The 12,837-nt window shown below is 36.9% G+C and overlaps 1 protein-coding gene across 3 annotated transcripts in view; it reads left to right on the top strand.

Annotated features, from left to right (window-relative positions):
* The first annotated feature begins 995 nt into the window (after positions 1-995).
* Positions 996-12,837, top strand: part of gigyf2 (GRB10 interacting GYF protein 2) — a 28,335-nt gene continuing 16,493 nt past the window's right edge. For all 3 annotated transcript variants that reach the window (XM_016255307.1, XM_016255306.1, XM_016255305.1), the window contains exons 1-6: positions 996-1,042; positions 2,074-2,212; positions 9,204-9,299; positions 9,625-9,733; positions 9,991-10,099; positions 11,618-11,658. In XM_016255307.1, coding sequence (XP_016110793.1) covers positions 1,005-1,042; positions 2,074-2,212; positions 9,204-9,299; positions 9,625-9,733; positions 9,991-10,099; positions 11,618-11,658 — 532 coding nt within the window. In that variant the 5' untranslated portion in view covers positions 996-1,004. The remainder of the gene's footprint in view (positions 1,043-2,073; positions 2,213-9,203; positions 9,300-9,624; positions 9,734-9,990; positions 10,100-11,617; positions 11,659-12,837) is intronic.

The following is a 12,837-nucleotide window of genomic DNA, read 5'->3' as shown; positions in this document are numbered from 1 at the left end:
GGGGAAAAGCTGAAGCTGATGCTTCACTTTATAGCACTGACACCAGTCATGAGGGAGTACGTTACCCCTAAACATTAAAAAGATATTAGGATATTACAACAACATTACTTTTAGGACATCGCAAACTAATTTTTTTCATGAATATGACTTAACCTGATGGAGGACGCGCTTAGTCATTCAGGCAGTGTCTCTCGGTCGCGCGTGCTGTTTAGGCATGTTTTGTGCCGTTGATCGTCGTCTTCATCCTTAATAAATAAAACATTTATTCATGCTTGGGTGTCGGCTGTGAATCCAGTGGAGAGAAATCTCCCACCACTTACTGCAAACTGGCATTCAGATCTGCCTCCATTTTGTTAGCATCGCCCCAGCTTCCAACGATCCAATCAATTCCCGAAGGACGAAATCAAGTCCCGCCCTCTCATTTCAGATGCCGTTTCACTCGGATATACGTCACAGTAGAGAAGAAGAGACAATCGCAACTTCCGTTTCATGACGACTTTAAGTCAATTTATATTTGTTTGTGCTGAGCTATTAATAGAGACTGTCTTTTTCTTCAGACTTTCAAGGAAAATGGCAGAAACCCAGACACTTAACTTCGGACCAGAATGGTGAGTGTTATCGCTGAAGCATCAGGGTCTGATGTAGCATTGTAAATAGTTTTTTAATGACATGTAATAAATGTTCAGTCTTATATACACAGATTTAGTCAGGATTGTTTCTGAGAGCCTGCCTTATCTGTTATTGGAAGTTTAGTGATTATGCAAAATTAAACTTAAGCTCTATGGACGTCATCTGTGGCATGCTGTCAGTTACACAGAAATAGTTTTAACTCTAGGAACATACAGGTATACAGGGTATTGCCACTGATTATTCAATTCGATTGATTGACAAGTTAAGCGTTTAGGGTTTTCACACACTAAAACTGGAGGATTACAATTTCATTTATATTTGTTTGTGCTGAGCTATTAATAGAGACTGTCTTTTTCTTCAGACTTTCAAGGAAAATGGCAGAAACCCAGACACTTAACTTCGGACCAGAATGGTGAGTGTTATCGCTGAAGCATCAGGGTCTGATGTAGCATTGTAAATAGTTTTTTAATGACATGTAATAAATGTTCAGTCTTATATACACAGATTTAGTCAGGATTGTTTCTGAGAGCCTGCCTTATCTGTTATTGGAAGTTTAGTGATTATGCAAAATTAAACTTAAGCTCTATGGATGTCATCTGTGGCATGCTGTCAGTTACACAGAAAATAGTTTTAACTCTAGGAACATACAGGTATACAGGGTATTGCCACTGATTATTCAATTCGATTGATTGACAAGTTAAGCGTTTAGGGTTTTCACACACTAAAACTGGAGGATTACAATTTAATTTCCTGAAAAAGTACTGACTAAAATGGCCAATCAGAGCTGTTTAAGAATCCGCTCAACAGTGCTGAAAATGCTAGTGGGAAATGCTGGTATCGTCACATTTTTTAAATTTCAGTACTGACTGGTACAGAAGTTGGTACTTTTGACAACCCTAGATTTCACAGAGGTCACAGAATGCATCAGCAAATCTTCATTGATTTAAGAGTTTGTGTAAATGCTTTAACAAAAGTACAAGCTTCACATTTCTGCTTTTAAACTCCTGGTCAATTTATATACTTACAGCTCTCATTGTGAACATTGTTTTAAATTCATTTAAATTAAAAGTAATAATTTAACACTTAAGGCCTGTTAAATTTAAAAAACATTATGGCACCAATTTTACTGTAATGTTGAATGGCTATATTTACTCATTGAAAGATGGCATTAAAGATGTATAAAGAATAATAAAGAAATATAAATAAGAATATAAAGAAATATAAAAAAATATGCTGTCTTTGTTGTTTCTACATTAATTTGGAAATTCAGTTTGAAAAAGATATTTAGCCTATGATTACAAATTTTAATGTTAGGTGCGATTGATTGCAATTAAGTACAGAAAATAATTATAAAATAAATTGTTCTTGATGTTAAAAGTTTACAGTATTTGTGATATGTAATGATATGATGACGTAGCATGTTTTCTCTCTGCTGTGTCCCAGGCTCCGTGCCCTGTCTGGTGGAGTGGGTAGCAGCAGTGTGGCCTCCCCTCCACTCTCACCTGCATTGCCAAAGTATAAACTCGCAGATTATCGCTACGGGAGAGAAGAGATGCTAGCACTTTATGTAAAGGATAACATGGTAAGGACACCGGTCAGCTTTAGCTGACTTTGAATTTTCTTCTCTCAGTCTCATTTATCATGTATCTATCAAACGAGCTAAAAGCAAAAGCGCTATATGGCTTAATCCACTTATCAAACCTGTCTGCATTGCGCGTTTCAAAGCGAAACGCACATTTTGCTCACGTGATCAGCTCGTGATCCGGTGTTTTCCGCGTCTCAGTTTTAAGTGAATGCAGTGAACTACATTTCTGCATGTGCTGTGAGTTTAGCGTGTAACTGGGAATGCAACGGGCACCAGTTACGCCTTTTCACATTCATATAATTTTCAACATTTTAATGGGCAGATGATTACAGTATTTCACTAGATTTATAATGAGACACGTTTGTAAAACCTGTCTTCACAGAAGATGGAGTTATCCGCCAAAATAAAAGCTAAACTGCAGTTTCTGTCAAAATAGAAAGAAAATATAAAATAAAAAAGAATGTTAGTCATTTATGCTGAAGTGGGCAACGGCACACGAATGAAATGTTTAACCGTCAAGGCTTTAAAGCACATGCAAATAATGTACTTTTGTTATTAGGGGTGTGCACAAATAGTCGAATATTTGAATATTCGATATGCAATTATTATTCGGAAAATAAAAACACTATTTGAATTTTACTACGTTGCTTTGCTGGCCATAAATGCAGGGAATTCATGAATAGTCCTAAGCATACAAGCTAAAAGTCAGTCATAAATAAATGCACTGGGTGACATAGGCCAACTCGAGTGTTTGTGCATTCTGTACTGTAATTGGCACTTTCTGCTTTATTATTTCTGTTTGCTCTGCTTGAGTGCTTTTGTTATATATAAATGAATGAATGAATGAAGAGTTTGGTTCCAAAATGCTATAAATCCATTTGGATTAATTTAAGTAAAAATGTGTTTTCTTTACCAAGAAAGTGGCAAGATGAAAACCACAATTTTCTGTTTCAAACTTTCAAAATGCAGTAAATCCATTGAATCAATATAAAAGTTATTTTTCATATTGAAACTGTTGAAAATACACAACATAGTAAGTTGATCCACATATGACAGCCTCTGAACTTGGTCAATACTAATCTTATATACAGGCACTGGACTAAAAATACATTCAATCAGTAATCGCTCCCAAAATGAATTCAACGGGTCATCTTGTTAATGCTATAAATTAATTACAACAATAACAGAAAATTTCATCTTGAACAACAATATCACATTAAACCACAGAAATTCCAAAATGGCATTTCCCTTACGTTCAACTTCCAAAAGTGCATTCATCTTTGCCATGTTACATTCATTTAGTTGACTAGTGCTATAGCCTACGCTGTATTAACAAAAACATTAATGGCATTAATAAAAACACTTACACTGACAAGCTACGCAAGATCACGTTCATAATCGAATGTGACTCATCTGCGATTATGAATGCGATATAGCAGTGATCTATGGCTCTATGTATTAAATGCTCCATCTGAAAGCACATGATGGAGATTTACTATTCACAGAACCTGCATTACATTGTCATTTAGCAGACGCTTTTATCCAAAGCGACTTACAAATGAGGATAATAAAAGCAGTCAAAACTAACAAAAGAGCAACAATATATGTGCAAATGACAAGTCTCGGTTAGCCTAACGCAGTGCACGTAGCAAGGTGTGTGTGTGTGTGTGTGTGTGTGTGTATATATATATATATATATCAGGGCTCGACGCTTACTTTTCTTTTTAGGAGCACTTGTGCTCCTAACTTAAAAAATTTAGGAGCACGTTCAAAATTTTAGGAGCACCTTCTAATTAATAATCCAAAATGTTATCAAAAAGTAGCCTTCCCATTACGAGGTAATATTTGACTCCTCTAATTTTATTAAAAGTATGTCATCTTTTGTCAAATTCTTAAATTATATTTTATAAGCTTTTTAAAATTTTTTATTAAAATGACAGAATAAGAGTAGAATAAGAAACAAGTTAAAAATCAAATGAAATCAGTATTAACAAAATGAATTTGTAGAGGTGGCACAGAAGAACACAAAAGTGGCTTGATGTACTTTCAGACATTTAATGAGGTTCAGAAGTGGAATGAGTGCAATTAAATCCATAAATCCATGATGATATTAATGTTTTAAATATAAAATTTTGAATATAGAAATATTAAATGATTAAAATACACAACATAGTAAGTTGATCCACATATGACAGCCTCTGAACTTGGTCAATACTAATCTTATATACAGGCACTGGACTAAAAATACATTCAATCAGTAATCGCTCCCAAAATGAATTCAACGGGTCATCTTGTTAATGCTATAAATTAATTACAACAATAACAGAAAATTTCATCTTGAACAACAATATCACATTAAACCACAGAAATTCCAAAATGGCATTTCCCTTACGTTCAACTTCCAAAAGTGCATTCATCTTTGCCATGTTACATTCATTTAGTTGACTAGTGCTATAGCCTACGCTGTATTAACAAAAACATTAATGGCATTAATAAAAACACTTACACTGACAAGCTACGCAAGATCACGTTCATAATCGAATGTGACTCATCTGCGATTATGAATGCGATATAGCAGTGATCTATGGCTCTATGTATTAAATGCTCCATCTGAAAGCACATGATGGAGATTTACTATTCACAGAACCTGCATTACATTGTCATTTAGCAGACGCTTTTATCCAAAGCGACTTACAAATGAGGATAAAAAAAATCACCCACTGACTTTCAAAGCTAACGACTTTCTACTTCGAGGATCTTGATAGAAATGTAGTGGAGTGAAAAGTACACTATTTGTCTTTCAAATGTAGTGAAGTTAAAGTCATAAGTTCCCAGAAAAAATAATACTCAAGTAAAGTACCGATACTCAAAAAGTGTACTTAAGTACAATACTCAAGTAAATGTACTTACTTACTGTCCGCCTCTGGTTATAGTTGAAATGTTCTTAGTGATAAAAATCTACCTCAGCTTAAGCTTAAAACTATAGGGAGCCCTTTTACATTATAAGGTTGCAATTAGGCCTAACAACTTAACCCAAACTTAAATTTAATTGCTATTTATTTTTAAATAGATGATCAACACTCAACTTTAAAAAATAAAAAAATAAAAAATTGTATGTAAACTGCACATAATGCAGTTTTTAAATTAATTTATAAATACAATTTCTAAGCTATTTGTTAAAATATATTCAATTACACAATGGCTGTCATAGCATGTTTCATAACAGATGAATTTAAACATACTGTACATGAAATAATTAAGACTAATTAGGTTTAGTAAAATATAATGAGTATATGGTGTAATATTTTGCAAAATGCTCCTCTCTAGACTTAATTTCTCTAGTGAACTAACGAGCTGTGGACACTGATGACTTGCTGAGGTAAATTAAATGCTACGTGACATTTTATTTCCACGCTGTATTGTTGATGTCTTTCTGCGGTTGAAACACTGATTGAGCAATTACATGAGGCATGAGATGTTCAGTCATGTTTATTCGCGTTAAAACTAGTAGTACAGAGGAAGGAATGATCGCGTTCACTCGTGCTCCGCTCTGCACAAATCTGCGGGGTTCACGGCTCAGCCACGGGAACCGGAGCTGATCGCGTCCACTCTAGTCAATGCTTGTGTTGGGATTATATACCAGCACGTTTCTGAACCGTCCCAGAAGCGGCTCTCCAAGGTGTTTATACAGCGATCTGTCATGCCACATCAAAGACTGTCAAAACGCCATTTATTATTTGAATTTACGGAGAGAAAAAAAAAAACTGTATTAGTTCGGTTCACATGCGTACCAAACCGAAAGACCCGTTCCGAATCTGTTTTTTTGCAGCCGATACTGAGTACCGATTTCTTGTCATGGTGATCGTCCGATGCCGATTCTGATGCTTCAAGCTTTATATAGACGATTTCATCGGGCGCACACGCCTGGCCTGAAGTTAACTTCCGGTCTGTGTTTGTTTATCAGTCTGGCTATGGCGCCGGCTACAAACGCAGTTAAGGTGATGCGTAGACTGAAGTTGGGCTCAGGTGGTTGTGCTGTGGGATGTGTTTACCATACATTTATTTATTTGTGGCGCTCACCACAATATCAAAACTGACAGATTTTCCAAAAGGCTTCGTTGAATAAACATGAGCACGTTTAAAAATCAAAACGAGCCGCGGGTGTTTTTATATCACTGTATTTCTGAAGGAAGACTATCTTTAGAAAATTTTCGATGTCATTTTCATTTAATCTTGAATGTTATATGGCTGATAAAGCAGCATTTGTGAGCTCAGCGCTGCTTTGTGTACAGCTATTACTGGGGAACAGTGTTGCCAGATTGGATGGACGATTTCCAAGCCCAAAAGCTCACAAAAACCCGCCCAAAACTTTAACTGTCAAAATAATGTGATGGAATATGTAAATAAAGTTTGATACGGCCATTTTTAACTCCTTAAAACAAAATAATGATGACAAAATAATATAAATATAATGTTAGATAAATTTCCCAGTTAAACGGATCAAATTGGGGCAAATAGCCTACATTAAAGAGAATTAGGCTACTGAACATGAATAAAATATGCAAGCTGATACTGTCAAAATGGCAATCAAGAAATTAACCGATACCCTCGAAACAACACACGCATCATTTTCAATGTCCGCAGTCAAAATCCATCCTCCACGCTGTGACAATTCACAAAAGACTATTTTTAGTCAAGCAGCGCGGAGAGCCACGTCAGAAACGTACCGCGGCTGGTTGATAAACACAAGCACTGACTAGAGCGGCTGCGATCAGCTCCGGTTCCTGTGGAGCCGTAATGCGCCACAGACGTGTGCAGTGAGGCGCAGATCAGCTCTAACGTCACTGAATCTGCTGTTAAAAATTAACCATCCATCATATCATCATGCAAAACATACACACAAATAGCAAATTTTTAATTGTTTCTCAAAACGTCATAGCATTTCCACACCGGAGATGACATGACTGCGGCGCCAAATTGTTTATGTCCCCACGCATCATGCACGTCGTCACGCGTTGACGTCATCAAATTGCGACCTCCGGCCGATCGTTCGGAGCATGAAAATTACAGATCTCTCCATTCTTTGTAAGTGGGAAAACTTGAAAAATCGGCAGTGTATCAAATACTTATTTGCCCCACTGTATATATATATTAGGGCTGGGCGGTATGACGGTATATATCGTTACCGCGGAATAAAGTGTCTATCGTTAGAGATTTTGCTATATTGTGTATTCCGCGGTATGCAAATATATCTGCGTGACATAGTACTACTTAAAGGGATAGTTCACCCCAAAATTAAAATTGTCATTAATTACTCACCCTCATGTCGTTCCAAACCCGTAAGACCTTCGTTCATCTTCAAAACACAAATTAAGATATTTTTGATGAAATGTGTGAGCTCTCTGACCTTCCATAGACAGCAACGCAACTGTAGTGTTCCCAGGATTAGAAACATAGTAAGACATCGGTAAAACAGTCCATGTGACATCAGTGGCTTAACTTCAGTTTTGCAAAGCTACGAGAATACTACTTGAGCGCAAAGAACAATCACAACGCACTGGATAGCTGGCCAATCAGAGCACACCTCGCTTTTCAGACTGATTAGCTTTGTAAAAATTGATGCGTTTTAGAAAGGCGGGGCATAGAGGAGAAACAATAGTGTACAGCAGTGTTTCCCAACTTTTTTTTAGTCGTGGCACCCTTTGGAAATTTTAACAAACTTGTGGCACCCTACAAAATTAATTTTGTCACAATATTTGAATTTCTAACTTCGATATGATAATTTGAAATGTGTAGATATTCGTTACAACAGGGAAGAAGTGCAGAATATAATGTCATACAGATATTTTTAATATTATTAAAAAATGTTGTCCATCAATGGTGGCAATCAGTAGGCTAATTTCTAATGAAGAGACCAATTTATATGACAGATTTTAATGTAGGCTTTTATACATATGCAAACATTATTTAATTACCATTATAACTAGCCATCTCATAATTTTTTGCTCACTCAGTGTTTTTTTTTTATTTTACAGTGGGATAATTTTGGTGCAGTAGCATGAGATAGCTTGATTTCAAACTTTGAATTGAATAAAAAATGACAAGTAAGCAGTCAGTAATAAAATAAGAAATAAAGAAATAATTTTTTAATAATGATAGCACAAATAAAAAATAACGACAGGCCTTCGAATTAAATAAATTGCTATTCGTTTTTCAGGTAGGTCTAACAGTTTTATTAATTTTTTTTACCAATTATCCAAATAATGTTTAGTCCTAGAAAGCTATTATTATCAGAACACGTGAGCATAACATAGCGGTTAGCAGATCAATGAATGAGTAATGAATGAGAGGGCAGCGCTACCAGAGTTGCCTGTATACCACACCATGTTACAACACAGTAGGGCTATTGCAGACAGAAACAATACTGTACTACATCGATGTTTCCTGTCGGCTCAATTTTTGAGTGTACTTTGCTGTTCCGATTCGCATGAACGGTATTCAAGTGGAGCTGAGTGGAGCGAGAACGCATAGAGCGCACACGCATAGGATAATACGCAGAGCATCACATCACGTGAAAGTGAACCCTGAGCGGTGAACTAATTTTCGGCAGCCGCAATTTCGGAGCATCTCTAATTATTGGCGACATCAGAAATGGATATTATATAATAGATGCTTTTTTGAACGTTTTAGCAATTTAAAAAATATTAAAAAAGGATTTTTTACACGGCACCCCTGCTCTCGACAGACGGCACCCCGGTTGGGAAACACTGGTGTACAGTATGTGGAAAATAATGTTTTTTTAAACCGCATAAACATATTTCATTACACCAAATACACCAAATAATGTTCTTTTTAGCAACATCATATGACCCCTTTAAAATGTTCAAACTTTTCCTAGAAAGACCAAGGACCAAGACCTCTCACAAAATCCTGTGGGAAACACTGCATATTCAGTTTTAAATGTTTCCTAACTTTTTTCCCCCTTTAGATTCCGGTAGATCTTCATGATAAGGAATTTCTACCTATTTTACAAGAGGAGCCCCTGCCACCATTGGCATTAGTCCCATTTACAGAGGAGGAACAGGTGAGAATTTGACCTGTTTACTCTGAAGACTTGCACATGAATTAGAAATGTCAAAGAGGTGCTTTCTCTAGTAGCTCTCTCATCTCTATGAAACTGAAATTGGGTTAAACTTCAAAGAAAAGCTGTGCTTACGTATTCAAGTAGTGGCATTTGTTTTGTTTTTTTGTATATTATGTAAATTTCTCATTTTGGCATATGCTGTGGTTGAAACGGAAAAGGAATGTACGCCCACTTGCAGTCTTGCGCTCACGCAACCCGTTGCTGAGTTTGCACGCATGTATGTATTGGCCCTTACATTGCTCTGCATGTGTGTCTGTCTCCACAGAGAAATTTCTCCATGTCTATAAACAGTGCAGCAGTACTCCGTCTGACAGGAAGGGGTGGAGGGACGGTGGCAGGGGCACCCAGAGGGCGAAGTTCTTCACGGGTGCGAGGTTAGCTGCGTTGCAACCACAGACTTTCCTTTTTTCCTGCCCAAAAGAAGTGCAGTAGCTTAATACATTTCTAACAGTGGAAATACGGCACTTTCTGTTAAACCAGAGCAGAGTGCAGACTTTTGTCACCTTGTGTAACATTTCCTTCCCATGTAGTTGTCGTCTCTGTACACACCAAATTTGTCATGCAGAATTAAGGTGAGCAAAGGTTAGACTAGTGCACGTGCTCATGAGCCCTTTTTTTGTTTGCATGACAGGGAGGGGCAGAGGAGATGGAGGGTTTTACCAAAGAAGTTTTGATGATGTGGAGGGAGGTTTTGGCCATGGAGGGAGAGAGATGCATCGCTCCCAGAGTTGGGAAGAGAGGTATTCAAAATGAATTGCACCTACAGCACAAACTGTCTGTAAGCAATTGCGAATCTACGGCATGAGGTATGTTGGTAGGTAACATGCAGACTAAAGGCCATTTCACACTGAGTACGATACCAAAAAGCGAGACGAATCGTTGACGAAAGGTGCTTTCACACAGAGTGTGAAACGATTAATCGCCTACTACTAATTGATAACTGCACGCTAGGTGGTGCTAAACAACAATGCATTTTTCCTCAGATATGTATTTCGTATATGGATTTAACATCATCTGCTGCTAAACAGCATAAAATTCAAAATAAAGTTTGGTTCTACACCAGAGAAACAAGCTATAATGCTTACAAGAATACATCTTAAAATATAATTAAAGGTACAATTAGCATCAAGCTACACTTGAAAATGTATATGATTATTAATGTTTTTGCTTAAAATCCACTTTAAACTATCATCGAGTGCTTGTAATAACTTCCGATTGTGACCTAAAGTGGATTTCAATTCTATAATAGGCAGTCATGCACTCTTTGTATATTTCATAATGGATTGAACGCTACACCTGCTTATCATTTGTCATAAACACCTATAATTGTTTATAAAAATACATACGGGCATGTGATCTAAGCTCAATCTAAGCGCGACGGGAAAAATCGACACACAGGACAGAAAAAAAATCGTTGTTTATTCGCACCGCGAATGATCGCGCCTGGTGTGAATAGTCCCATTGGGATCTGTTGTTTCAATTCTAAATTGTCATTGCGCCAAACATTCACTCCAAATTTTTGCGTTCAGTGTGAAAAGGCTTAAATGTCCCGGTATACTCATGGCCAAGTTATTTTTTTAGTTCTATGCTTATGGGTAAATAATTTAAAATACCTTTGCAGTGGTATACTGTCAGTGAATGTCTTGATGCAGCCTGTCCTCTCAGTAACAAAATAAACTCACTACAAAAAAAGACAGCGATGAGAAAACAGCAGTAAAGAAAGCATCCAATCATAGAGATGTGGATATGTTTGCATGAGCTCTGCAATTCAGCACTCCAGTCAAGTCATGTCACATTTATTTATATGGCACTATTTATGTAATAAATTGCTTTAAAGCAGCTCTACAGTATTAAACGTGAAAATAGTACCCGTGTCATTTTCGATTCGAATTTTCAATTTCTGCTATAAAGCAGCTCTCCAGTGTTCATGTTTAACTCCTGTATGACCTCAACAGACTGAACAGAATAAAAATTAACTGGAGAAGATTTCCATGTCAAAGAAGCAGAGACGTTTGCTTCGACAGGCGGTTTCGACATCTCAAAATGAACTCCAAGCAAACCTTTGATTTTGTTTGAGATGACATCACACTAGTTTGTTCTTGGATTTTATTTTAATTATATTGTGAGAAAATGTTTATAATAGCCTAGATATTGATGTAAAATAAACAGTGGGAAGCGACAAATTAAGTGTATTACTTTTCTGTTGTTTGTACATTTGGTTGGGGCTAACATAACACATTTTTCTCTGTCCTGCCCAGGGGAGACAGAAGGTTTGAAAAGCCAGGTCGAAAAGATCCAGGTTAGTAAGCAAGATTTTTAAGACATAAGTGAAAGGGGGATCAGATGCCTCTCTGTTTTTGTCATGTCACCATGTATTTGGAATGGGCCATATACAGCTCCCTGTGATTAAGAGATTGCATGAAAAAAATGATGAACTTTTAGGGGTGCTCCGATTGATCGGCTACCGATTAGGACTGGGTGGTATGATGGTATATATCGTTACCGCGGAATAGTGTCTATCGTTAGAGATTTTGCTATATTGTGTATTCCGCAGCATGTAAATATATCTGTGTAGCATACTGCTTAAAGGTTATATACACCTTTGAGTGATAAGGAAACATGCATGAATAAGAAAATAATGAGTGACGCACTTGATCGAGTTAAGTGCAATAAGCAGTGAAAAAAAGCTCAATCTGCTGCTCGCGCAGACTGACACACGGCCGAAGACCCTTTTAGACAGCATGCGATCGTGAAAACAGATCTTTCTTGTGTTATTGTGCTTGAATGGTCAAATACACACACAGTTATGTCATAATGCGTGTGGTTTCAGTATATTGGATTTGTCTTAAAGGGACAGCAGCCTTATTTACCTGCTGCTCTCTGTCATTAATGTTAATGTTTGATTTATACACTGAAGACTATGCAGTGTTTTATTTATACACTTTATTCAATTTCTGTAATATTTCTTACTACAAATAAACCTAGCCTACTGTAGCTAAATAAATTTATTTCATATTTATTTGTTCTGTCGAGTGAATCGCCGTGTGCTCTCTCTCTTTCCCTCTTAAAATGCACAAATGGTTTCAAATCACCACATCGCGTCTGCACTATAAGCGAGCTGCACACTACACAGTTGACAGGAAATGTCACTTGCACAATCGAGGCAGTGTTGCATCGTCTCTAAAGTTTATAAATTGCATTTCTTTTTAATTCTTGCCAGTGTTTAAACCATTCAGCACTCACGCATTCTCCTAGAGACGGTGCGCTCAGGCACACTCAAAGCGCACACACATAACGCCAGGTTCACTCATACTCTTGCTTATATTTATTGCGTTTAAACACGTCTATGCAAGATTGTATTACTGTACTGCGTAAAAAGAGAATCACAATGCTCAAAAAGCATTTTCAGTAACAACATTTGTTGTTGAACCTGGCGTGAGGCTGCTTTACGTACAGCTCACAAAATCAGGCTTGTGCT

The sequence above is a fragment of the Sinocyclocheilus grahami genome, unplaced genomic scaffold (genome assembly GCF_001515645.1).
Source record: "Sinocyclocheilus grahami isolate Dianchi unplaced genomic scaffold, SAMN03320097.WGS_v1.1 scaffold1328.1, whole genome shotgun sequence".
NCBI classification, from domain to species: Eukaryota; Metazoa; Chordata; class Actinopteri; order Cypriniformes; family Cyprinidae; genus Sinocyclocheilus; species Sinocyclocheilus grahami.
This window is presented reverse-complemented; position numbering and strand designations above follow the sequence as displayed.